The sequence below is a fragment of the Erpetoichthys calabaricus genome, chromosome 2 (genome assembly GCF_900747795.2).
Source record: "Erpetoichthys calabaricus chromosome 2, fErpCal1.3, whole genome shotgun sequence".
NCBI lineage: Eukaryota > Metazoa > Chordata > Cladistia > Polypteriformes > Polypteridae > Erpetoichthys > Erpetoichthys calabaricus.
The window spans coordinates 92668162-92692559 of NC_041395.2; the positions used below are offsets into that span (position 1 = coordinate 92668162).

General features: G+C 37.8%; 1 protein-coding gene across 5 annotated transcripts in view; it reads right to left on the reverse strand.

The window, feature by feature from the left end:
- gatad2b (GATA zinc finger domain containing 2B) overlaps positions 1-24398 on the reverse strand; it is a 234465-nt gene that overhangs the window by 64650 nt on the left and 145417 nt on the right. For all 5 annotated transcript variants that reach the window (XM_028794120.2, XM_051922809.1, XM_051922807.1 and 2 more), the window contains exons 4-5: positions 18582-18713; positions 9266-9397 (exon numbers count right to left, since the gene is read on the reverse strand). In XM_028794120.2, coding sequence (XP_028649953.1) covers positions 9266-9397; positions 18582-18713 — 264 coding nt within the window. The remainder of the gene's footprint in view (positions 1-9265; positions 9398-18581; positions 18714-24398) is intronic.

Sequence of the window (24398 nt, forward strand, 5' to 3'; positions counted from 1 at the left end):
ACACTGAAGAGGTTTTTTTTAACAGTGGCTGGAGTGCCAATCCTGCCACCAACCCCCAGATTTCCCCCTCAAGTTGGAGAGAAATATGATTAATGAAGATAAATTTCCAATGGAAGCCAAACTGTTTATGAGGTCAATTAATGATCTGATGTTTTTCATGCTGCGTGGCTTCAAGTAAAAAAATTTTCTAGGGATTTTTTTTTTGGCTGTTAAACTATTATCCAGTGATGCTAGCCAATTTTCCCAGTTTGACTAACAGGTGCAAAAATCTAAATTCTCAGAATGTGCAATTACAGAAGGAATTGTTAAAGTAAGCCTTCACTACCGGCCTAATCACTAGGTGAGGGAATGCTACTGCTCAATGTTTTATATGAAATCCAATCACTACAAGACCCGGAGGAAGTTGTTTTATCTTCCAATGCCCCAACTGATTTAAAAAGTGAGCATTTGTAATTTGATCTGATCCTGTAAGTTGTTTTGGGGTGTCTGTCAAAAATGCAACAACAAACATCTCTGAAAGCACTGATGTACTGTATATAGTTTTCACCAGTTAAACATTCCAAAGCAGGGTAGTAGTCCATTGTTCTTGGAGAAGACAGCCGACTCATGAAAGAATTCTTTCTGTAAAGAATGGAAGTTTATACCAAATGCTGCTGAGTGTCAAGATCAGAGCAAGGAAATTAAAAAAGCAAGATGATCTTACTGATCTCAAGCAAGAGAACAATCTGAGGTTAAATCAGACATTAAGTCTGTGTCATAATCCATGTCAAGCCACACTGTAAGATATAATGAAGACTGTGAGCTACAGTGACTATTTTAAACCATCTCTGCCCACCTGCTGTACTGAAAGGCTGTTAGACAACAATGCACAAACTCTAAGAATTACACAGTCACCGATTGCCTGTACTTTATGCTTGCTGTTTATTTCGGTAGACTATACTAACCTACAGTGCATCCGGAAAGTATTCACAGCGCATCACTTTTTCCACATTTTGTTATGTTACAGCCTTATTCCAAAATGGATTAAATTCATTTTTTCCCCTCAGAATTCTACACACAACACCCCATAATGACAACGTGGAAAAAGTTTACTTGAGGTTTTTGCAAATTTATTAAATATAAAAACATTGAGAAATCACATGTACATAAGTATTCACAGCCTTTGCTCAATACTTTATCGATGCACCTTTGGCAGCAATTACAGCCTCAAGTCTTTTTGAATATGATGCCACAACCTTGGCACACCTATCCTTGGCCAGTTTCGCCCATTCCTCTTTGCAGCACCTCTCAAGCTCCATCAGGTTGGATGGGAGGCATCGGTGCATAGCCATTTTAAGATCTCTCCAGAGATGTTCAATTGGATTCAAGTCTGGGCTCTGGCTGGGCCACTCAAGGACATTCACAGAGTTGTCCTGAAGCCACTCCTTTGATATCTTAGCTGTGTGCTTAGGGTCGTTGTGCTGCTGAAAGATGAACCGTCACCCCAGTCTGAGGTCAAGAGTGCTCTGGAGCAGGTTTTCATCCAGGATGTCTCTGTACATTGCTGCAGTCATCTTTCCCTTTATCCTGACTAGTCTCCCAGTCTCTGCCGCTGAAAAACATCCCCACAGCATGATGCTACCACCACCATGCTTCACTGTAGGGATGGTATTGGCCTAGTGATAAGCGGTGCCTGGTTTCCTCCAAACGTGACGCCTGGCATTCACACCAAAGAGTTCAATCTTTGTCTCATCAGACCAGAGAATTTTCTTTCTCATGGTCTGAGAGTCCTTCAGCTGCCTTTTGGCAAACTCCAGGCGGGCTGCCATGTGCCTTTTACTAAGGAGTGGCTTCCGTCTGGCCACTCTACCATACAGGCCTGATTGGTGGATTGCTGCAGAGATGGTTGTCCTTCTGGAAGTTTCTCCTCTCTCCACAGAGCACCTCTGGAGCTCTGACAGAGTGACCATCGGGTTCTTGGTCACCTCCATGACTAAGGCCCTTCTCCCCCGATCACTCAGTTTAGATGGCCGGCCAGCTCTAGGAAGAGTCCTGGTGGTTTCGAACTTCTTCCACTTACGGATGATGGAGGTCACTGTGCTCATTGGGACCTTCAAAGCAGCAGAAATTTTTCTGCAACCTTCCCCAGATTTGTGCCTCGAGACAATCCTGTCTCGGAGGTCTACAGAAAATTCATTTGACTTCATGCTTGGTTTGTGCTCTGACATGAACTGTCAACTGTGGGACCTTGTATAGACAGGTATGTGCCTTTCCAAATCATGTCCAACCAACTGAATTTACCACAGGTGGACTCCAATTAAGCTGCAGAAATATCTCAAGGATGATCTGGGGAAACAGGATGCACCTGAGCTCAATTTTGAGCTTCATGGCAAAGGCTGTGAATACTTATGTACATGTGCTTTCTCAATTTTTTTTATTTTTAATAAATTTGCAAAAATCTCAAGTAAACTTTTTTTCACGTTGTCATTGTGGGGTGTTGTGTGTAGAATTCTGAGGAAAAAAATGAATTTAATCCATTTTGGAATAAGGCTGTAACATAACAAAATGTAGATACGTGATGCGCTGTGAATACTTTCCGGAAGCACTGTATATCTTTCTTTCAGACCAAATAACCCTATACCATTGTCAATTAATTGCATTAGTGTTAAATGGATTAATGGATGGTAACTACTTGTCTACATTACTTCCTGCAGCATGAAGACCAGCTCAGAGAACTGTCTATCTTTTGAAATACACATTACAACAATGTTTATTCAAACTTAACTTCAGAAAATTAAGGTGGTTTTAAAATATGAATAATACTAATCAGTTCATGCATGTGTTGACTACTGTGCAGCTATGTGCCGCATAAATGCAACTATTATTTCTATTATAACATCCGTGGTCCTATAAGGTAAGAACAGAGTTCAGAAATTTTGACTGGAGAATGGGATGTATTGGACACAACAGCTTTTCTCATGCAAGAAGTGCATCTTGTGTCTCTTATATGCAAAGCAATTATGCTGCAAGTACTGTATGGTACTTCTACCTTTTAATTTAATGTGAACTTTCCCATCTTGAAAATAAAAAGTTAACAGCATAATAGTGTTTGCTTTGACGCATAGGCAGCAGCAGCCAATCTCACGTGACACACGTCTCTGAAGCATTGTAGTGTTCTCTCTGTATTTAGTCAAAACAAGTACACTATAGTATTTAGTATAGCTTTGATAAGTACTGTATATGATATTGCGCTTGCACAATGTCCAAATCACATCAAGTCCTATTTCACAGATTGTAATGTAGAAATTGAATAGTGATGCATACCTGTATAGCATTATTTAAAGGCTGCTAAAACTGTTCTATATAAGCAGCTTTCAGTTAATTCAATATGCTGCTTCCAGAAACATTAACAGAACTTAAGTATGACTACATAAATCCTGTCCCTGGTTTCCAGTTAAGTTTAGAGCCAATTTCAAAACCTTTCTTCTTACATATAAAGCTTTAAATAGCCTAGGCCCAACTTTCCTATCTAAACCAATCATTACATTAAAACTAGACCACACATTAAGATCCTAATCTACATAACATTGTCCAGTAAGTATTTAAATCCAGTTAGTCACTTGTACAAAAATGTGTGTATTACAATAATTAGGAAATACTATTGATCTTTCCCTGTTTCACTTCTCAGTATCCTTTTGTAACACTGCTGTACTGCCAAAGTGTTATCCTGCCCACGGAAAAATAAAAAATTATTCACAGCCTTGAAATCCAAGGAGAATCCATGGAAGAATTTCTTTTCTTACTGGACAAAGCACAAACTTATATAATACTGTAAAATACCCAGGATGAAGTGGGCTCCTAGTTTGTCTAGGTTTTTGGGAATTGATTTGAAAATAAAAACTGTTAAGGAAGTTTAAAAAAAAAAAAAAAAATCATTTAAGCTCCAGCTCCTCCCCGAAATACAATGGGCAAGATTTCAATACAGATTTTCCATGTAAAAATTGCATATTGATAATATAAATCAAAATTGCACAAATGAATCAAGTATTATAAACAACAAAGCAACCTCTGACAGACCACGTAAAATAGATTTTGGAACACTTAGCCATTGGTCCTTCTCATTTCATGCACACTAATGACAAGCACAATGAGTAATTCTAAATATAGTAAGCATTCCTGCACTGGCATATAGTTATAGTGGTTATAGTAATACAGTGAATAAAGTAGAAAGAAAGTGCGAGACTGACATACTAGAGTCGGTAATATGAGTACACTAAGAAATGTATGAAATCTTTTTTATTCAGGTCAAAATACTGTTTATCTTATATAGCAGTTATCGATATCCATAAGCACTAGACACTTTAACTGCTACAGCTTTTAATGTCCTGGATTTTAGCTGAGCTGTTTTTTCTGCTTAGAAGTAGGTTGCTGATGCACAGAAATGTATGTGGATTTCCATTTTATTCTTTTAAAAAATAAAATCATGCGAGTTTTTAAACTGTCATATCTAAAAGTCTTTTTTTTCCTGCCGGAGTGATGACATGGTCATGGTTCTCTGGCTGTAAGCATCTAGAAGCCCTAAGTACTTTTTGTACTGTTTAAGTACTTTCATTTTCTTTTAAAGAGTAATTGAAAACCTCTATTTGACTTAATTAAAAGCTCCTGGTGCTGTATTTTGGATAGCAATTTAAAAAAAGCATGTTAAAGTTCAGTATTTTTCAAGTCAAACTTATTTCTTCACAATCATGGTATAAATTTGCCAAATGAAATGACATTCTAAAGTGAAGCATTTTTTATAAATTAAAAAAAAAAAATCTAACAATAGAGGTTAACGGCACCAGGCCAAAGCTAAAAAGCCTTAAAACTTACCAAATTCCGACACACTGAAGCAGTATTGCCGTTTCGGAGGCAGGCTTAAAACTACAAAAGTAAACTGGAAGTAATACGTTACTATTTTCTTGAGGTAAGGAAGGTAAACTTTTGATACAGCCATGACTCCCACATGCCAAATGTCCAAAGCTACATAAAATGTATTATGCTGGTTTCGTCTCCGAAATTATATTTTTTCAACAGTTATGTTCTGCCATGGCTTATAGCAATAGAACAGATGCCCGCTCAAATCATGATTATATCTTTCCTAAATGGAAAGGATGATACATTTTCCACAGCATATGCAGCAAAATTCATACTGTGTGGTAGTGTCATGGTGAAAAGCACATGTAAGAGTTTCATTGTACTTTATAAAAGTACAATGACAAGGAAGAGCCAAGCCACTTGTGTGTCAATACTAAGTTCGCATGACCAAACAACACTCAATAGTACAAAATTTCCATGGTGTGTTGTGCATATGCACAATAAAAAAAATACACAGAAAATGAAAATTGAGTGTATGATACAGCCAAACCATGATGAAACAGATTGAAGTGCCTCAAAACAGTTATCAAATTTTATAACGTGTTGTGGAGCTCTTAGCATAAGGTAATAAAAGAACTAGTGAGTAAACCAACTGAAACTCTATGACACCAATCAGTCCATAAATAGGTGGGAAGAATGTGCACACTTCATGCAGACTCTAGGGCTGTGAGGCAGGAATGACAGCTCTGTGCTACCGTCTTGCCTATGCAAAAATATCTACTTTAAACCTACTAAATTTCAACATAATTAAAAGTACATATATCCCTATAACATCTGTGCAGTTCTTGTCACTTTATTGCAAACTACGTGCATACTCCACTTTAAGTGTCATTTGTTAGTTATGTTAAAATGTTAGAAGTATTTTCTTAATTACATTAAAATGATTGCCTTAATGGGAGGTTATATTATAACCCTCATAAGCTAAACTGAAAATAGAATATTCTAGTTATTTCTTGTCCCTCTGACTATAGACTAGTTCTAGTTTATGATATACCTTGCTGTTGGAAAGGCAAGGAGGGTAAACGTTTTCAAACTATACGTATCTAATGTACAGAACATACTGAATGAATGTACTAACTGTTGTTTTGCCATTGCGGATTAACACTTTAAATATAGAAAGTAACAGAAGTTTAACACAAGAAAGCTAAGATTGTAAAGAAACAGACAAGAAACACTATTTCTTTTTTCCTCTGCGTAAGAACTTTTTTCATGAAATTTTATGATTTGTTCCTTTTTAAATTATCACTAAACTTTTAAGACTAACTTTACTGGACTGTGAAATTTCTTTTCTTACACATTTGACTCATGCTGGACCCTACCTTGCCAACTCAGATGCTGCTCAATTTTGGGAACCTGGAAAAGACACAGCTATACTCCACCTTTCTCTTGCTAGACCACTGTGGCACACATGCACATTTTCATACCAGCGACAGCAGGAAATATATTTCGAAATTACACAATTTTAAAAAAAATTTTCACTGGGGGGTGGATAATAAGATTCCGTAAAGTGAAAGACTGTGAGTGATAATATTAGTGTGACCTTTTTTCATTGATTATTGTCTAGTTGCTTACAGAGCAAAGACAGCAATCCACATATGAATGTCAACATTCAATAACGTCATTAAAAGTTTTTGGAAAATGACTTAGAGGCGAAACCAAAACACTGACCCTGAAAGGTACAGCGGAAGACGACAAGCAGTGGGGTGAAGTGCACAGCCAGTCTCCTTTTAAAATAGATGAATGTCACAAAATAAGTTTTCCTTTTATACTTCCTAACATAACATTAATATATTTTTTTGCTTAAGTGTGGAATCCCAAGATTAGGATTAATACTCACAAACACTTTTTGGCTTGAAAAAATGTAGTTATTCAGTCAATCTTTTTTCATGGTGGAGCCTCAGTACCCTTTACCTCCATTATAAAACAGAAGAGCAGGCTACATATTGTTTTGAATTTTAAATAAATGCTTCACTTTACACACAGTTTTGTGTGGAAAATTATCATATACCACGTGAATAAATAACTGACTTAAAAAATACTGATCTTGTCCTTTAAGGGACTCTTTCTGTTTCACAAGTTTGGTATTATGTCTCACATTTTAAAGAATGGCTCCCCAACTTTTCTGTCCAGTACTTTTTATGAGATTGTGCATTTTTATTCTCATATTAAATAAATCATGTATTTGGTAACTGTGTATTTTTTCTCAATGTGGATTAGTCTTGAAGTGCAGGGCTGTGGAGTCTGAGTTGTCTAGTCGGAGTGAGAAGCAATTATTAGGTTACTGGAGTCAGAAAAAAATGTACTGACTGACTAAATGTAAAGTGTAATATAGTATGTTAAAATATAGTATGTTTCAATTTCACATACTAATTCAACTAAAGCATTTTTTGTATCATTTTGGTAAAAATATAGTCTCTTTAATTTCTGTATAACTATTATACAGTAAATACTGTACAGTAATCCCTCGCTATATCGCGCTTCGCCTTTCGCGGCTTCACTCCATCGCGGATTTTATATGTAAGCATATTTAAATATATATCGCGGATTTTTTGCTGGTTCGCGGATTTCTGCGGACAATGGGTCTTTTAATTTCTGGTTCATGCTTCCTCAGTTGGTTTGCCCAGTTGATTTCACACAAGGGACGCTACTGGCAGATGGCTGAGAAGCTACCCAACTTACTTTTCTCTCTCTTGCGCTGACTTTCTCTGATCCTGACGTAGGGGGTGTGAGCAGGGGGGCTGTTCGCACACCTAGACGATACGGACGCTCGTCTAAAAATGCTGAAAGATTATCTTCACGTTGCTACCTTCTGTACAGCTGCTTCCTGAAGCGACATGCTGCACGGTGCTTTGCATACTTAAAAGCTCAAAGGGCACGTATTGATTTTTGACTTTGTTTTTATCTCTCTGTCTCTCTCTCTCTCTCCCTGCTCCTGACGGAGGGGGTGTGAGCTGCTGCCTTCAACAGCTTTGTACCGGCGGTGCTTCACATACTTAAAAGCCAAACAGCCCTATTGATTTGTTTGCTATTCTCTATCTCTGACATGCTCTACTCCTGACGCGCACTCCTTTGAAGAGGAAGATATGTTTGCATTCTTTTAATTGTGAGACGGAACTATCATCTCTGTCTTGTCATGGAGCACAGTTTAAACTTTTGAAAAAGAGACAAATGTTTGTTTGCAGTGTTTGAATAACGTTCCTGTCTCTCTACAACCTCCTGTGTTTCTGCGCAAATCTGTGACCCAAGCATGACAATATAAAAATAACCATATAAACATATGGTTTCTACTTCGCGGATTTTCTTATTTCGCGGGTGGCTCTGGAACGCAACCCCCGTGATGGAGGAGGGATTACTGTAATATAAAAAAGCCACAATGGCATCATTACATCCTTTAAACCCAAACATTAACAGGTTAGGGTACTAAACAGAAGGCTGATGATTCACAATGATGGTGATAAAAATTGTGTTTTCAATCAACATAACAAATATCTCACGGTCCTGCGCTGATTTACAGCTGACCGAGTTCAGTCCATTCAAATTCACAGCCGAGTACCATAGGAAAACAACAGGGTAATGTCCTCACAGTCTGTGCTTTTGAATTCTTGCTTGTGTGCATTATTTTATAAATCTGTGAAGATTCTCAGTCATCCAGGTGAAATTATCACAGACTGACGAAGCTGCTTGGATGAGCAGTGAAACGTATCTACCTAACAAGAAAGAAGTCCAGTTGCCATGACTCAACTACCAGATTATTTTATAAACAAACTGATTTAGGTTGTTCTTGGCCATCTTTGTGTCATTATAGGTGTAGGGAGCTACTACAAAGGCCCCCTCCTGTCACACAATATTAACACAAAGAAAAACATTAAGAACATGGGAAACATGATGGCACAAGACTGAATTTAGAACACAGTCTGGTCATTATTTATAAGATGTCTGCAAATTCGTCTGTTTATTTGGTTGTATTTTTCTCAACATAACCCAGTTTTTCTTCTACTTATGCTAAATGGCAATTTTGAAATGGCCCAGTGTAAGTTAGGTAAATTGTGTGTGCCTTAACCAAGGTGTTGTGTTTGATGTTATCATCATATATCTAGAAATGAAAAAAAGATAAATAAAATATGCAGTTAGTCTTTTTGCTTGGACCCTTGATTATCACTTATGGATGGCAGAAGGAATGGATTAACACTCTTGTGTGAAAGTAATAAAGGATGAGGATAATTTCCATGCCAGTTGGGCCCAACTAAACTTGTACTTCTAAAATAATCAATTCTTCACGTCAAAAAAGCATATTAATAGTACAACTTATCAGATGCTTAGTGTTATAAGGGCATGGAATCCAAGTATTTGTATCTAGTATAGACATGCCTACCTGCACAGTCCTTAGATTCTGTGGCTCTGGGGCATGAATGCCTGGTCGCACTGCCATCTTTGACAAGCTTTGTTGTGTACTGTGCACAGGAGGTGGCTGGACAACTGATGCAACATTCTGGACAACAGGCATCTAAAATAAAGAATGAAAAATGCAATGCAATGCAATAAAAAGTAAATCAATAAAGGATGCATGTCTGATCTGATTGTGCTTTATTAACAAAAAGACAATTCATCTGCTTTACAAGTACAGATAATCTATCAGAAACAAAAATATAACCAAAAGAGGGTGAAACAAAACATTAAAGCATTAATTTCTGATTCATCCAAAAAAGGAAAAACCTGTTCTGTTAAACTTGCAAATAATTTTAACACCAATGCCACCATAGGCATTAGCTACAATACTACTACTTCTTCCTCTTCACATCTTTCCATTTCTATGCTATAGCTAATATTGCTTAAATCATGGCGAAACCTATAAAACATTAGCTATATTACTGCTGGATATTTACTAAATAGTTCTGCAAGTACTTTTGCATTATGCCAAGTGAAATTTTTGCAGCCTCCTATTACATTTCTAAATACATTTATGTTTTTCTTGAAAGGAATGCTGTGATTCCAATATAGGTGACAAATACCAAACAATAAGACACTAAGTTGAACAGGAGATTATGTCTCCATAATCTGTAACAACAACTAACAATTTTGAAAAAGTAAAACAAAAGAAACAACATTCAGCGTATTGAATATTATTTTATAGAAGATTAATATACACATTTACCATTCAATACCAAAGCATATTTTTTTGACAGCCCTTACAACATATAGTATTTAAATTAGATTACTGTAAAATGTATCTTTAAGTAAAGAGAGTGGTATTCGCTGAATGAGAAAAGCCTACTCTAGAGATTATTTCTGCACTGGGAACAAATAGCAATTTTTAGACTACAACAAAGTAGACATAATGCCTATTAAAAGCTATGGAAGCACAATTATTGTGTTACACCAAAAGGCAAATAAATAACAGTATTAGTTCAGTTAACGCTGAAAATGTCTTATTGATCTGACCAAGTTGACACATCCCTCTGTTGTTAAGGGAGCCCAGGAAGTTCTTTTTGCACCTAGGTCTCCTGTTCTTTATAAAAACATCAGGAGTCTTAGGATCAAAATTCAATAATGTAAACTTTGGTATTAAGCATTTTTATTAAAGACTGCCTAGGTATTTATGGTTTAATGATGTAGAGCTCAGCACTTGAATTCACATGATGAAATAAAACTAACACTAGTGCTGTCAGATTGTAAGTCATTATTTGAATATATATATATATATATATATATATATATATATATATATAAAATCTTCAAAGGCAAAAATTATATTGGAATGTAAAAGAACAGTTTGTTTTACTTCACACTAATTTAGGCATTGCGTTACTCCACTATTTTACACATTTTTGTACCTGAATTTGAAGTTCAATTCTGCCTTGTCATCATTAAAACAGACCAGCTTCTGCTTCTTAAGCAACCTTTCAACAATAAATTTTGGGACCACATTCTCTGGTCTTGAATCTAAACTTATGCTATAAGATTTGTGTTTTGCTCTTGACCCTATTTCAGTTCACTGTTAAATCTAAGATAAGTCGAAGATGGCGCCGATGTTAATGGCTTGCCGTCAGTTTGGTCTGTGTTTTTGTTTTAGCCTGTTGTGTTTATTATTTTATTTTTTCCGTGTTGACCTATGATCAGCAGATGCTTCTAGACATTCGATCTGCTGTCCTGGAATTTAATTTGGCAAGACCCTGTTGTGTTTATTTTCCATCTCCGGTGGTGTCAAGTAATACAGTAAGAGGTTTGGTCGACCCGCTTGCTCTGGTCGAGATGATGAGTTTTCTCCACTGTCACAAGAAGAGGCATAGAAGGGGCTGTCGGGCTGGAGTTTTGGTCAAGTCTCAAAGGCTTGTGACTGTTCGATTGTTGACCTGCTTATCATGGGTAGACTGTGTGAATATGATTGTCAACTTCAACCTTGAAGCCTTAGGTTTTTGATCTGGATTATTCTCCTGTCCGGCTGGGACTCGACTGGTCAACATCCGCGGCTCCTGTTAGATTTTCCGGGTTAACTCAGCAACACACGCCAGCTTTCTCACCAGGGGTAAAATTTTTTCATCTTTGCCAACTGGATCGGCATACTTTACTGGTGGAAGAATTAACCCCCCCGTAAGATAGCACTGATCAACATCAGGTCTGTGATAAATAAAAGTTTTGTATTAAATGACTTTTTCACAAACAATAACCTGGACTTTTTTGTTTATTAAGGAAACCTGGATTCATGGAGCCAACCTTAGTGCATTTACTGAGATGGTACCTGAGATTTGTAATTTCTTAAATTCACCCAGGATTACTGGCCGAGGAGGAGGTCTTGCTACTATTTTTAGAAATGGTTTTATTTGTAAAATTCTAGATATGGAACTATACTCAAGTTTTGAAGCTCAACTTTATGAAATTAATGAAGTTTACCTCCGAAGGTAAATACGGATTTTATTTTAGAATACTCTTATAAATATTTGATTGCTGGGGATTTTAATATTCATGTTTGCTGCCCTGGCAAGCCAATGGTAAATTATTTTTTGGTTCTTTATGATTCATTTAATTTTAAACAGGTTGTTAATGCACCCACACATGAACACGGACATACCCTGGACCTTGTATTAATCCATGGTATTGCGTTAAGGAATATAGAGATACAAGATGTCCCTTTTTCTGACCACTATCCTGTTTATTTGATGCGTCTCTAGCTCCGCATGCCTCACCTGCTCATCCAACCTTACAGAGATGTTGCGCTCGATTTTTAAATGATGAGGCTGTGAATAATTTTGCATCACTTTTCAGTGTTGCATCAACGCGCCTTTACAGGGTAGACGCTGACGGTGGTGTTGATGTCATTGTGTCCACGTTTAATTCTACCTGTTTAACTACCCTGGAAACTGTTGTTCCTATAAGAGATTGTTGTGCTAAATCCAAGTGTGCACCTTGGCTTAACAGTAATGTTAAATCATAGCGGCGCTCGTGTAGGCAGGCTGAGCGTAAATTGAAGAAGGACAAATGGCTGATATCTTTTGAGATGTTTAGATCGAGTCTTGTCAGCTTTCAAAAAGCTGCTGTGCAGGCTAAAAGAGATTATTTTTCGAACTTGGTGTCTACCAATTTTAATAATCCAAGGTCATTATTTTATGCAGTGGACTCTGCTTTACACCCACATGTTTCAAGCTGTCATGACTTGTCTCTGGACAGGTGTGAACAGTTTCTCAGGTTTTTTATTGAAAAGATTTATATAATACGAGCCTGTATAGTATCGTCCCCTTGCGATGCTCCCTGTCCTCCTGTCTGTAATGCTGTGCTAGACCAGTTTGAACCAGTGTCTCTTTCTTCGCTTATAGACATTATAAATGGACTAAAAGTTACTTTTTGCCTTTCTGATATTATTCCAATACGTTTATGGAAAGTGCCATAAAATACACTCGCACCACATATATTACATATTATTAATTTAGCTCTTACCACTGGAATTGTGCCTGCCTACTTTAAACATGCAGTGGTAAAGCCCTTATTGAAAAAACCTAACCTTAGTAAGGAGGACTTAAATAATTTTAGACCGATTTCTCAACTACATTTTTCATCTAAAATATTTGAGAAAGTTGTTTTGCAGCAGCTTCAGATTTTTTTGGATTGTAATGGTAGTCAAGAAATTTTTCAGTCCAGTTTTAAAACTTATCATAGCACTGAAACGGCTTTACTCAGGGTTGTTAATGATAATTTACTTTCAGCTGACTCTGAGGTTTTGACAGTTTTAGTGCTTTTGGATTTAACTGCAGCCTTTGATACCATCGATCACAACATATTGCTGTCAAGGCTGGATAAGTGGTTAGGAATCTGAGGGGGTGCACTAGATTGGTTTAAATCTTATTTCACAAATAGGACCTTTTCTTTTGGTAACAAGTCTGTTCTTTCCTCTACTGTTCATTTGAAATATGGTGTTCCATAGGGGTATTTTTTGGGTCCTATGTTATTTTCTTTGTATTTGCTAACCCTTGGGTCCATATTTCGCAAATATGGTATCTCATTTCATTTCTACGCAGACGATACCCAGATTTATTTATCCATGACTAAGGAGTCCTTAAAGTCACTACATGAATGTTATGATGAGGTCAAACATTGGATGGCTGTAAATTTTTTGAATCTCAATCAGAGTAAGACTAAGGTTACTGTATTTGGACCAATCGCTTCTGATGGGACTGTCAGGGATCAGCTCGGCTCATTAGCTGGGTTATGTAAACCCCACGTCAAAAATCTTGGGGTTATCCTTGATTCCGATCTTTATTTTAACAAACAAATTTCGTCCATTGTTAAGAGCTGCTTTTTTCAGCTTAGACTGCTTACTAGAGTCAAACTGTTTCTGGGGCACTCTGACATGAAGAAGGTATGCCATGCTTTTATTATATCGCGTCTCCATCCATCCATTTTCCAACCCGCTGAATCCGAGCACAGGGTCACGGGGGTCTGCTGGAGCCAATCCCAGCCAACACAGGGCACAAGGCAGGAACCAATCCCGGGCAGGGTGCCAACCCACCGCAGGACACACACAAACACACCCACACACCAAGCACACACTAGGGCCAATTTAGAATCGCCAATCCACCTAACCTGCATGTCTTTGGACTGTGGGAGGAAACCGGAGCGACAGGAGGAAACCCCATGCAGACACGGGGAGAACATGCAAACTCCACGCAGGAAGGACCCGGGAAGCAAACCCAGGTCCCCAGGTCTCCCAACTGCGAGGCAGCAGCGCTACCCACTGCGCCACCGTGCCGCCTCTATCGCGTCTCGATTATTGTAATTCACTTTATTCTGGAATCAGTAAATTTTATCTTTCTCGGCTGCAGATGGTTCAGAATGCTGCTGCTTGTTTTCTTACTGGGTCTCAGAAAGTTGTGTCCATTACTCTAATTCTGGCCTCGCTTCATTGGCTCCCAGTTGAATTTAGGATTCATTTAAAAATTTTACTTTTGATTTATAAGTTGCTAAATGGTGTTGCCCCATCCTATCTGGCCGAGTTGCTGGTTCCATATACAGTTGTGCTTAAAAGTTTGTGAACCCTTTAGAATTTTCTATATTTCTGCATAAATACGACCTAAAACATCATCAGATTTTCACTCAAGTCCTAAAAGTAGATAAAGAGAAACCAGTTAAACAAATGAGACAAAAATATTATACTCGGTCATTTATTTATTGAGGAAAATGATCGAATATTACATATTTGTGAGTGGCAAAAGTATGTGAACCTCTAGGATTACCGGTTAGTTTGAAGGTGAAATTCGAGTCAGGTGTTTTCAATCAATGGGATGACAATCAGGTGTGAGTGGGCACCCTGTGTTATTTAAAGAACAGGGATCTATCAAAGTCTGCTCATGGTTCCACATGTTTGCGGAAGTGTATAATGGCACGACCAAAGGAGATTTCTGAGGACCTCATAAAAAGAGTTGTTGATGCTCATCAGGCTGGAAAAGGTTACAAAACCATCTCTAAAGAGTTTGGACTCCACCTATCCACAGTCAGACAGTGTGCAAATGGAGGAAATTCAAGACCATTGTTACCCTCCCCAGGAGTGGTCGACCAACAAAGATCACTCCAAGAGCAAGGCGTGTAATAGTCGGTGAGGTCACAAAGGATCCCAGGGTAACTTCTAAGCAACTGAAGGCCTCTCTCACATTGGCTAATGTTCATGTTCATGAGTCCACCATCAGAACACTGAACAACAATGGTGTGCATGGCAGGGTTGCAAGGAGAAAGCCAGTGCTCTCCAAAAAAAACACTGCTGCTCATCTGCAGTTTGCTAAAGATTATGTGGACAAACCAGAAGGCTATTGGAAGAATGTTTTGTGGATGGATGAAACCAAAATAGAACTTTTTGGTTTAAATGAAAAGCGTTACGTTTGGAGAAAGGAAAACACTGCATTCCAGCATAAGAACCTTATCCCATCTGTGAAACATGGTGGTGGTTGTATCATGGTTTGGGCCTGTTTTGCTGCTTCTGGGCCAGGACGGCTTGCCTTTATTGATGGAACAATGAATTCTGAATTATATCAGAGAATTCTAAAGGAAAATGTCAGGACATCTGTCCATGAACTGAATCTCAAGAGAAGGTGGGCCATGCAGCAAGACAACGACCCTAAGCACACAAGTTGTTCTACCAAAGAATGGTTAAAGAAGAATAAAGTTAATGTTTTGGAATGGCCAAGTCAAAGTCCTGACCTTAATCCAATCGAAATGTTGTGGAAGGACCTGCAGTTAATGTGAGGAAACCCACCAACATCCCAGAGTTGAAGCTGTTCTGTATGGAGGAATGGGCTAAAATTCCTCCAAGCCAGTGTGCAGGACTGATCAACAGTTACCGGAAACATTTAGTTGCAGTTATTGCTACAAAGGGGGGTCACACCAGATACTGAAAGCAAAGGTTCACATACTTTTGCCACTCACAAATATGTAATAGTCGATCATTTTCCTTAATAAATAAATGACCAAGTATAAAATTTTTGTCTCATTCGTTTAACTGGTTTCTCTTTATCTACTTTTAGGACTTGAGTGAAAATCTGATGATGTTTTAGGTCATATTTATGCAGAAATATAAAAAATTCTAAAGGGTTCACAAACTTTCAAGCACAACTGTACATCAGTCCGCTCTTTACGTTCCTCTCAACAGCAATTGTTGGTTGTGCCAAAGTCTAAGATGAAGACAAGGGGTGATCATGCCTTTGCAGTTCTAGCACTAAAGTTATGGAATGCTCTGCCAATTGAAATTAGGTTAGCTTCTTCAACTCAAATGTTTAAATCTAGACTTAAAACACACATGTTTTTGATTGCTTTTAACTGTATATGAGTAACTCTGGTATCAATTTTATTAATAATTTATTAATTTTTTTCAAATTGGTTCTTTTAACTTATTTGTTTTAGCAACTTATTGGTGTTTACTGATTTATTACTGATATTTTTTGATTTTATTGTATAGCACATTGGTTTACACTTATGGTGTTTTAAAATTGTGCTTTATAAATAAGTTTTGATTTGATTTCTGACTACATGCTTTTTTCTTTGCATGTAACTACTTCTTTTACATGTTTAATGCACTTAAGCCACATACTTTGTATAAAAATGTGCTACAGAAATACATTTGGTTGTTCTTGTGTTTTAGCTAATTCTGCATCCATCCTCACACTACACCCTGAACTCCTACTTTTAGTTTGATGCCCAACTTTTCATGTGATACCTTATCAAATGCTTTCTGAAGTAGCCTTCATCTTGGGTGGCTATTGCCTTAAACAAAGATTTAATGAAAAATAATATATTATGGTTTCCTCTACTACATTACTGCCTTAACCGTAAAAGGAAAGAAAAACAGAAACTAAGTTTAGTATTAGTCCCATATGCTATTCCTTGAATGCCTGCGGAACTCAACTTGTGCCCCGTGCTACAAAGTATCAAGTCAGGTCCCACACACTCAATTAGTCATCCACTGCTGTTTTTTTTTAATTGCTAGAAAAAACAATTGGTTAATTATTGCGTTTAACATGTCTGAGCAATCACAAACAGTTATGTCTGAGTTTTCTGTGTGCCTCACAGAGAGGAGGATATAGCTCAACATGCCCATTATGCTTTTTTATTATGTCACTTTATGCAGTCAGCTGCATTTTTGTGAAGAGCTGTATTTTCAAGGGTCCCATTCCTTTGAATGCTACATTTTTTACCAGCTCCTTTTACTGCAACTATGCACAAATTATAATCACTTCATACCTGGCAGACACACTGCTAGCAAAAAGAGCAATATAAAAAAAAACAATTGGTTAATGATTGCATTTAACATGTCTGAGCAATCATTAACAGTTATGTTTCGAGTTTTTTGAGTGCATCACGGAAAGAGATTATACTTCACTGTGCCAATTATGCCTTTTTATCATGTCACTTTATGAATACATTTGCATTTTTGTGAAGAACTATATTTTAAAGGGTCACATTCCTTTGAAGGCTACAGTTTTATCTGCTCCGTTTCTGCATTCGGAGAGTCAGAGTCGGGAAGAAGGAAGACAAAACTTGCTGGGAAATGAGTGTAGGTGGCTAAGAAACAAAGAAGCGAGAAAGAAGAGACTAAGCATCATGTGCTGGTACTTTATACTGTGGATTGTAAATAAAAGGTGTGTTGTGCAGCAAATTTGTGTCTGTCTGTCTGTGTCGGGTTAGGGTGGGTGTATGCGCCCTGGTGGTCCACAATGGCATCCCAGATGAGATCTCCTGGGCGTTGGTAGGCAGGAGACCCATTTATAAAAAAAATTTTGTGGACAGCCCGGCCTAGCAGGGCAAGGCGCGCGCGCACACACACACACACACACACACATAACAGCAATGTTAAAGCTACAGTTTTAAAAAAAAAAAAAAAAAAAGGAGGAAATAAACCAAGGTGACGCACTCGGTCCTCTGAAACCCCTCTTAAATGGTGATACATTGGGAAACGAGTAACGGTTGTTTTTCATTTTTTTTTTTTACCTCCTTGCTTGATCAGCTACTGGCTTGCTGCTGCTTTTGTTCCGCATGATCGGCATTTTGGCTGGCGCTTTGAACGTTTAAAAGCCTGTACAGCACCTGTCCTATTATCCTCAAACACTATGCGATCTCTTTTTTTCGATTTTCCATTATTTCACCAAGTTATATTTTCCGTTTGTTTGTGCTAATGTGATCTTTTCACTGCGGTGGGTTGGCACCCTGCCCGGGATTGCTTCCTGCCTTGTGCCCTGTGTTGGCTGGGATTGGCTCCAGCAGACCCCCGTGACCCTGTGTTCGGATTCAGCGGGTTGGAAAATGGATGGATGGATGATCTTTTCACTTATTTTTTTTGAGACTTTCGTATTTTCCTACTTCCATTATCTCTAACCTCCACTAGAAGTGTATTATGGGACTTGCTTACAAAGGTTGTAAGTATGACATGACATGCCTGTCTCGCAGGATGTGAAAGTGCCTCTCTTCAAAAGATCACGTCTCATTGCCGGAAAAATTTTCATCCCAAGATTTTTATATTTATATATATATATATATATATATATATATATATATATATATATATATATATATATATAAACTTATAAGGAGCACATTTGAATAAATACTCATTTTCAGTGCAAACAAATGTTAATTTCTGGAAGCCCTAATAGAAACATCTCCATCAAACTTCGAAATTATTTTTGAATCATAGTAGGGAAATCATTAGACATTACCTTCTGCATAACATTCTCTTTCTGGATCTGGCTCTGTCGCAGTTTCTTAAGCAAGACCAACCTAGCCTCTTCTAGTCGAAGTTCATCTCGCAGCTGTTTGATCATCTGCTGTCTTTCATCTGCACTCTTGCCCTGTTAAAAAGATCAAAAAGCACTCATTTTACTATAATAATCACCTGAACTTAGGTAGGGGTAAAACACACACACACTCTTGAGGCACCTTGCTGTGATGGAAGTTCTGTGTTTTTGAGTATAATCCAAACCCAAATTCACGAGATTGAAAGTTTATGAAATAAGCCATTTTCAATCAACTAAACAGGTTTTACTGGGTTTCCCACAGTGTTACATTAAGGAAACAGTTTGTTCAAAAAATGTTGCTTCATGGCTTATTAATGTCATTAATAACACAAATCTACATTAACATAACCTTCCCTTGGGCAAAGGGAAAATGTATTTTGAGACTAAAACATTGAATCAATGGCAACATCTTTTAGTCAAAAAGAAAATACTGCAGGATTAAGAGATCTTTTGCTGTTGTCCTGTCAAGCTTGCAGTGAATGATTGTTGTTTATTCACATATACTGTACATCGGTTAATAACTTTTCTTATATTTAAAATGTTTAGTAAAACCCTTTAAGCAAGTGGTTGTCAATCATGGGGACAACTTAGTGGAATTGGTTTTGCTAAATAACTCAGTGGTGGTGATACCAGATGGCACATTAGGTTGCTTGATGGTACCAGCACCTCTGTCTCTGTGAACAAGAACATTACTTAAGATCAGTACATCATACATTCTAGATATTTAATCATTTTTAGTGTCATAATAATGATAATAGAATAAATGATAGAGTACAGACAGGAGGTCATGCCCCCACACTAGTTAGGAAGCTGTTAGGGGGCAGATACCATACAGTATTCGATTTACTGTATATTTAAAGTTATTACACTGTACCTAATTGATCATACTAGGTGGCTTATTGCAGTTTTCATCATTAACTTGGACAGGTACTTTAAACTTACTGATCTTATTCACATACCACCTTCCTATTCAATTAACATTACTTAGATTCTGAAGAGAAAAAAAGGAGAAATTAAGTTTAATTTATAAGTTCAATGTCTAAAAGCTCAAACCACTTTTCTTTTTCTATGAACAAACTTTAAATTTGATAAAATGTTGAGGAAAGTACAAAAACATCGAGCCAATTTAAATAATCAAACAAAATAAAAAACTGACCAGAAACCCAACCAACCCCACAACAAACATGAACACTCACAACCAGCCATCAAGAGATTTACAGAAAAGAGGAATCAACATGATTTAAGACTTTGGGAAACTGCACTAACCATGGAGCTCCTGACTCTGAAACCGTTGTGCCACAACCACCCATTTTCCAATATAAGAGTCAGATGAACTTTAGGTTTACTCAAATCCCCTTTCTGTTAATTTTTGTTATTACAGTGCAGTTGGAATACTCAATTAGATTCATTTGTAGAATCACAGAATCAAAAGAATTCTAATGGGGGGGGGGGATAAGGTAGAAAACAATAAGTACAAAAGTTGCTTTTTAAAATGAGCAGCAGTGCATAAAGGTTTGAGAACCACTGTTTCTATTTGTCTATTTAGAGATGTCCACAATTAACAAGCAAGTAGAAATGATAGGTTTGGGTTATTAACCTCCTTGGCATTAACCGTGAGCATGACATGGGCTCAGAATTCAGCGTAAATATGGTAAAGCCCAAGTCAGACTCCATGTAACATGTAATGAACTGCATAGCACTCGGAACAGTATTTTGCTGCCATCTAATGGATGAAATAACATCACACTGCAAAATAGCAGGGGTATTTCTATCAATTCTGCCACTTTATGGTAATTCTATAGTAACTTATCAATATTCACAAATTTGGTAGAGCCAAACAAACACACAACGAAAAGTCACTTTTAGAACAAACTGAAACTGAATCATTCATTGATTGAGCAACAGTGGTGCTGATGTGAATAAGTCATCAGATGTTGACAGAGACAGTGAAACAGAAACATGATTGGTAGATTCCAACCTGCTAAGTTTCAGTAATTTTTGTGTTTGATGTCAGCTTCATACTACAGCTGACAATCCTACACTCCTTTGGTTGCTCATTTACCGGTAACCCCAATCTAAAGGTGTCTTTTTATTATGATTATCTGGACTATTTATGATTTATCGAGGAAATGTTGTCAGAAAAGTCAAAGTAAACTATTTACTTGACACAGTCGCTAAAAACCTATCCCTGCAGACAACATGCGGATGTTTTTCAGTTTGTGCAATCTGCACTGCCTACCTGATCTGCACACTTATGCACACAATGCCTGCCCGATCTGCACCTGCATGCACAGAACTGCATGCCACCTGATCTGCGTTTCTTACTTTTATGACATAAGTCTGATTGTGCAGGTCAGCTCCACACTCCCAGTTGAACCAGGGAGCCACCTGATCCTGCTACCGCCGATAACATACCCAAAGGATGAGCAAGCAGATGTGGACACTTACACAAAGCTATGGGTAGTGCTTTTATTAAAAACCGCCAAAAAGCAAATAGTGTCTGAAAGTGCAGTGCAAATCTTCAATACATAAATAAGCTATAAAAGACAAGGGTAGACATTGGAGGTTAAGACCAAGACAAAAACAAATCCATCCAATAAATAATCCTTTAAAAAACGAGGTTAAAATCCAAGAGACTGTTCACTGTTTCTTAAAACTTCCATGTCCCAGTGCCTTCTAGAAACTGACACCTCCTCAGCTTATGTCGTACTGGATCTGGCAACCGATGAGACACCTAACCAACAGGTGCAGTCAACCATTCTATCTAGGCTCGGGTCTTCTTTACTGGGCACTCAGCAACTGAGGGACATGGTGCCGAGCTGCACACATCTCCAGCCGCCTGTCCCTCTGCGTCTGCGGAAGACACTGCATGTTGGGCTGCTCTGACTCCCTGGCGATCGCTCAGTAAAAACACCCTCTCTTCAGCCTCAGGCTCCTCGCCCTGAGCCTCTGCTCCCGGCCAACTGCCTTCATTCTATCCCACATGGGTTCTCACTCTCTCACCTATTTCTTTTTCCTTTCTTCTGTTTGTCCTTCCTTTCTCCTCTCGATGGCCAGTCTTAAGTTCTTCCTTTTTCTCCCCTTTCCTCATGCTGGCTCTTCCTTATATTTGGGCATAGTTGTGCACCACAGTAAGCCAATAAAGAAATTGAGACAGACTGCACCCTCACGTGCATGTGCACCTTGCCCCAATTATTTTACCAACCTCCAACAGAAGTGCGAGCACACACATCCATAGAGATTGACCTGGCCAATCAATTATTTATTTAAAAATTGGTCACCTTTCTCTGAGATGTGAACCTACAATTGTAGAGTCCCCCATACGATTTGCATCGCACATGTGCTCATTGTTCACTAAAAATTACTTTTAATGACACTGCTCGATTTGTACTGTACATGTGTAAAGTTTTATGACACGTGACTCTCCAGATTTCAATTGTGACTCATTTTTATATTGCTGTTTATCTCAATCCGATTTTTTTTTTGACCCTACAGGATGCTCAGTTGTAATCAGCTTTCCAAGTAGCTGAACAGATGCCTGCGTATCAGAACTCTGAGATACAACTAGGTGTCTTTCTCTTCTGGTTTTAAGATTCCTAATTTGAGATGATGTGCAATTTCTACAGAGGTAAGACTACTGAGACTGTCAGTTTTGTAAGTAATCTGTGTACAATTCCTAAAACTAAGACTGAGCATATTTTTTTACTTGATCTGTAATCTGTGTTTGCTTACTCTGTCCAGTAACAGCTTAGACAAGAAAGCTGCAGTGTGTGAATCCTCTCAAACACAATGACCAAGGCACATGGTTATGTTTTTTATTATTACTTTTTACCTTACTTTTTTAAGTTCTGAAAACTGTCTCAGTCTCATTGCACTGGATGCCGGCATGTTACATACTTTTAATTTTTTTTAACTAAACTATAAAATTGATTGTTAAGTTTTATTAATTATATATAAGACTTTGAGCATTGTAGACCATGCCTGTATTTTGAAGTGCTGGCACTCTACATTTCTCAGTTTAAACTTAGATCCTCACACATTGTTTTGCATTTTATTCCAAGATAAAGCATAAAAACTGGCAAGGCAGTTGTCTGCACATGTGCAACAAAATTCTGGAAAAGTTTGAAAGTTAGGGAAGTCAAGTATTTCAAAAAACTTCAACAAGGCAACTTTTCTATTTGGCTTTTTCTTAATTGATGGCATTGGTTGTAAGAGATTATAAATGGTAGTGCATACAGTTTGAAAGATTTACACTAGGCAGTAACATCTGTTGTTTTTTGTCTTTTTTTTTTCAATTTATTGCAGTGTCACTACAATCTGGTTAAGTCAAGTCCAACTGCCTATAATCCTGGAGAGAAGAAAAGTTCACAAGATCTTCCCAATATGGAATTGTGATTGGACTGAGATGGCCACATTTGTGTAGGCTAGGATGTGCAGTGGGGGCTAAGCAGGCTTTGACCTGGGGACCCACTGAGGTTTATAATCTCCAGCATCTTTGATGGCTGCAAGTTTGTCTTTCTCCCTGGTTATTTGATGATGCAATATACTTATTAAAAATGACAAGGACCTATCCATTTGCTTCTTATTTCTTTTTATAATGCCTTCAATTTTCTTTGCAACTGTATACTTTTGTACAGCAATTTGAGCCACACTTGTAAGCAAAGGTAATACAGAAATACAATTTATTAACAAATTTTAAGGGACTGATAAGAAAAATGTCACAGTTTAAATTCAACAAGATTTTTATGGCATACTGCTGGATAATAACTCTCCGACTATGAATAGTATCTTTTTGAAAGCATAAATTTGTTCATAAAGTTAAAGTAGTATTTGTAAGTTTTTGACAAACTTAATAACTCACTTTTATTGTGTTCAAAACCTACACTAACATTCTTAAAAATACGAAGGAAAAAGTCCATAAATATCTTTTTGTTCTCTTTCCCTAATAATTTTAACACATTGTTGGCTATTTTAAATGCATTTACCATTCATATATCTTTATGTATACTGATTTTTCTGTTCATTTGACTGTCACTATCAAATATATATATACAGCGTGTATATATATATATATATATATATATATATATATATATATATATATATATATATATATATATATATATATATATATACACACACACACATATATAAACACACTGCCTCAAGTTAAGATGTTCAAGTATCTCGGGGTCTTGTTCACGAGTGAAGGAAGAATGGAGCGTGAGATCGACAGGCGGATCAGTGCGGCGTCCGCAGTGATGCGGGCTCTGCATCGGTCTGTTGTGGTGAAAAAGGAGCTGAGCCGTAAGGCACAGCTCTCAATTTACCAGTCAATCTATGTTCCTACCCTCACCTATGGTCACAAGCTATGGGTAGTAACCGAAAGAACGACATCGCGAATACAAGTGGCTGAAATGAGTTTCCTCCGTAGGGTGTCTGGGCTCTCTCTTAAAGATAGGGTGAGAAGCTCAGTCATCTGGGAGGGGCTCAGAGTAGAGCCGCTGCTCCTCCGCATCGAGAGGAGTCAGATAAGGTGGCTTGGGCATCTGATCAGGATGCCTCCTGGACACCTCCCTGGTGAGGTGTTCCGGGCACATCCAACTGGGAGGAGGCCCTAGGGAAGACCCAGGACATGCTGGAGGGACTATGTCTCCCAGCTGGCCTGGGAACACCTTGGGATTCTCCCAGAAGAACTAGAAGAAGTGGCCGGGGAGAGGGAAGTCTGGGCATCTCTGC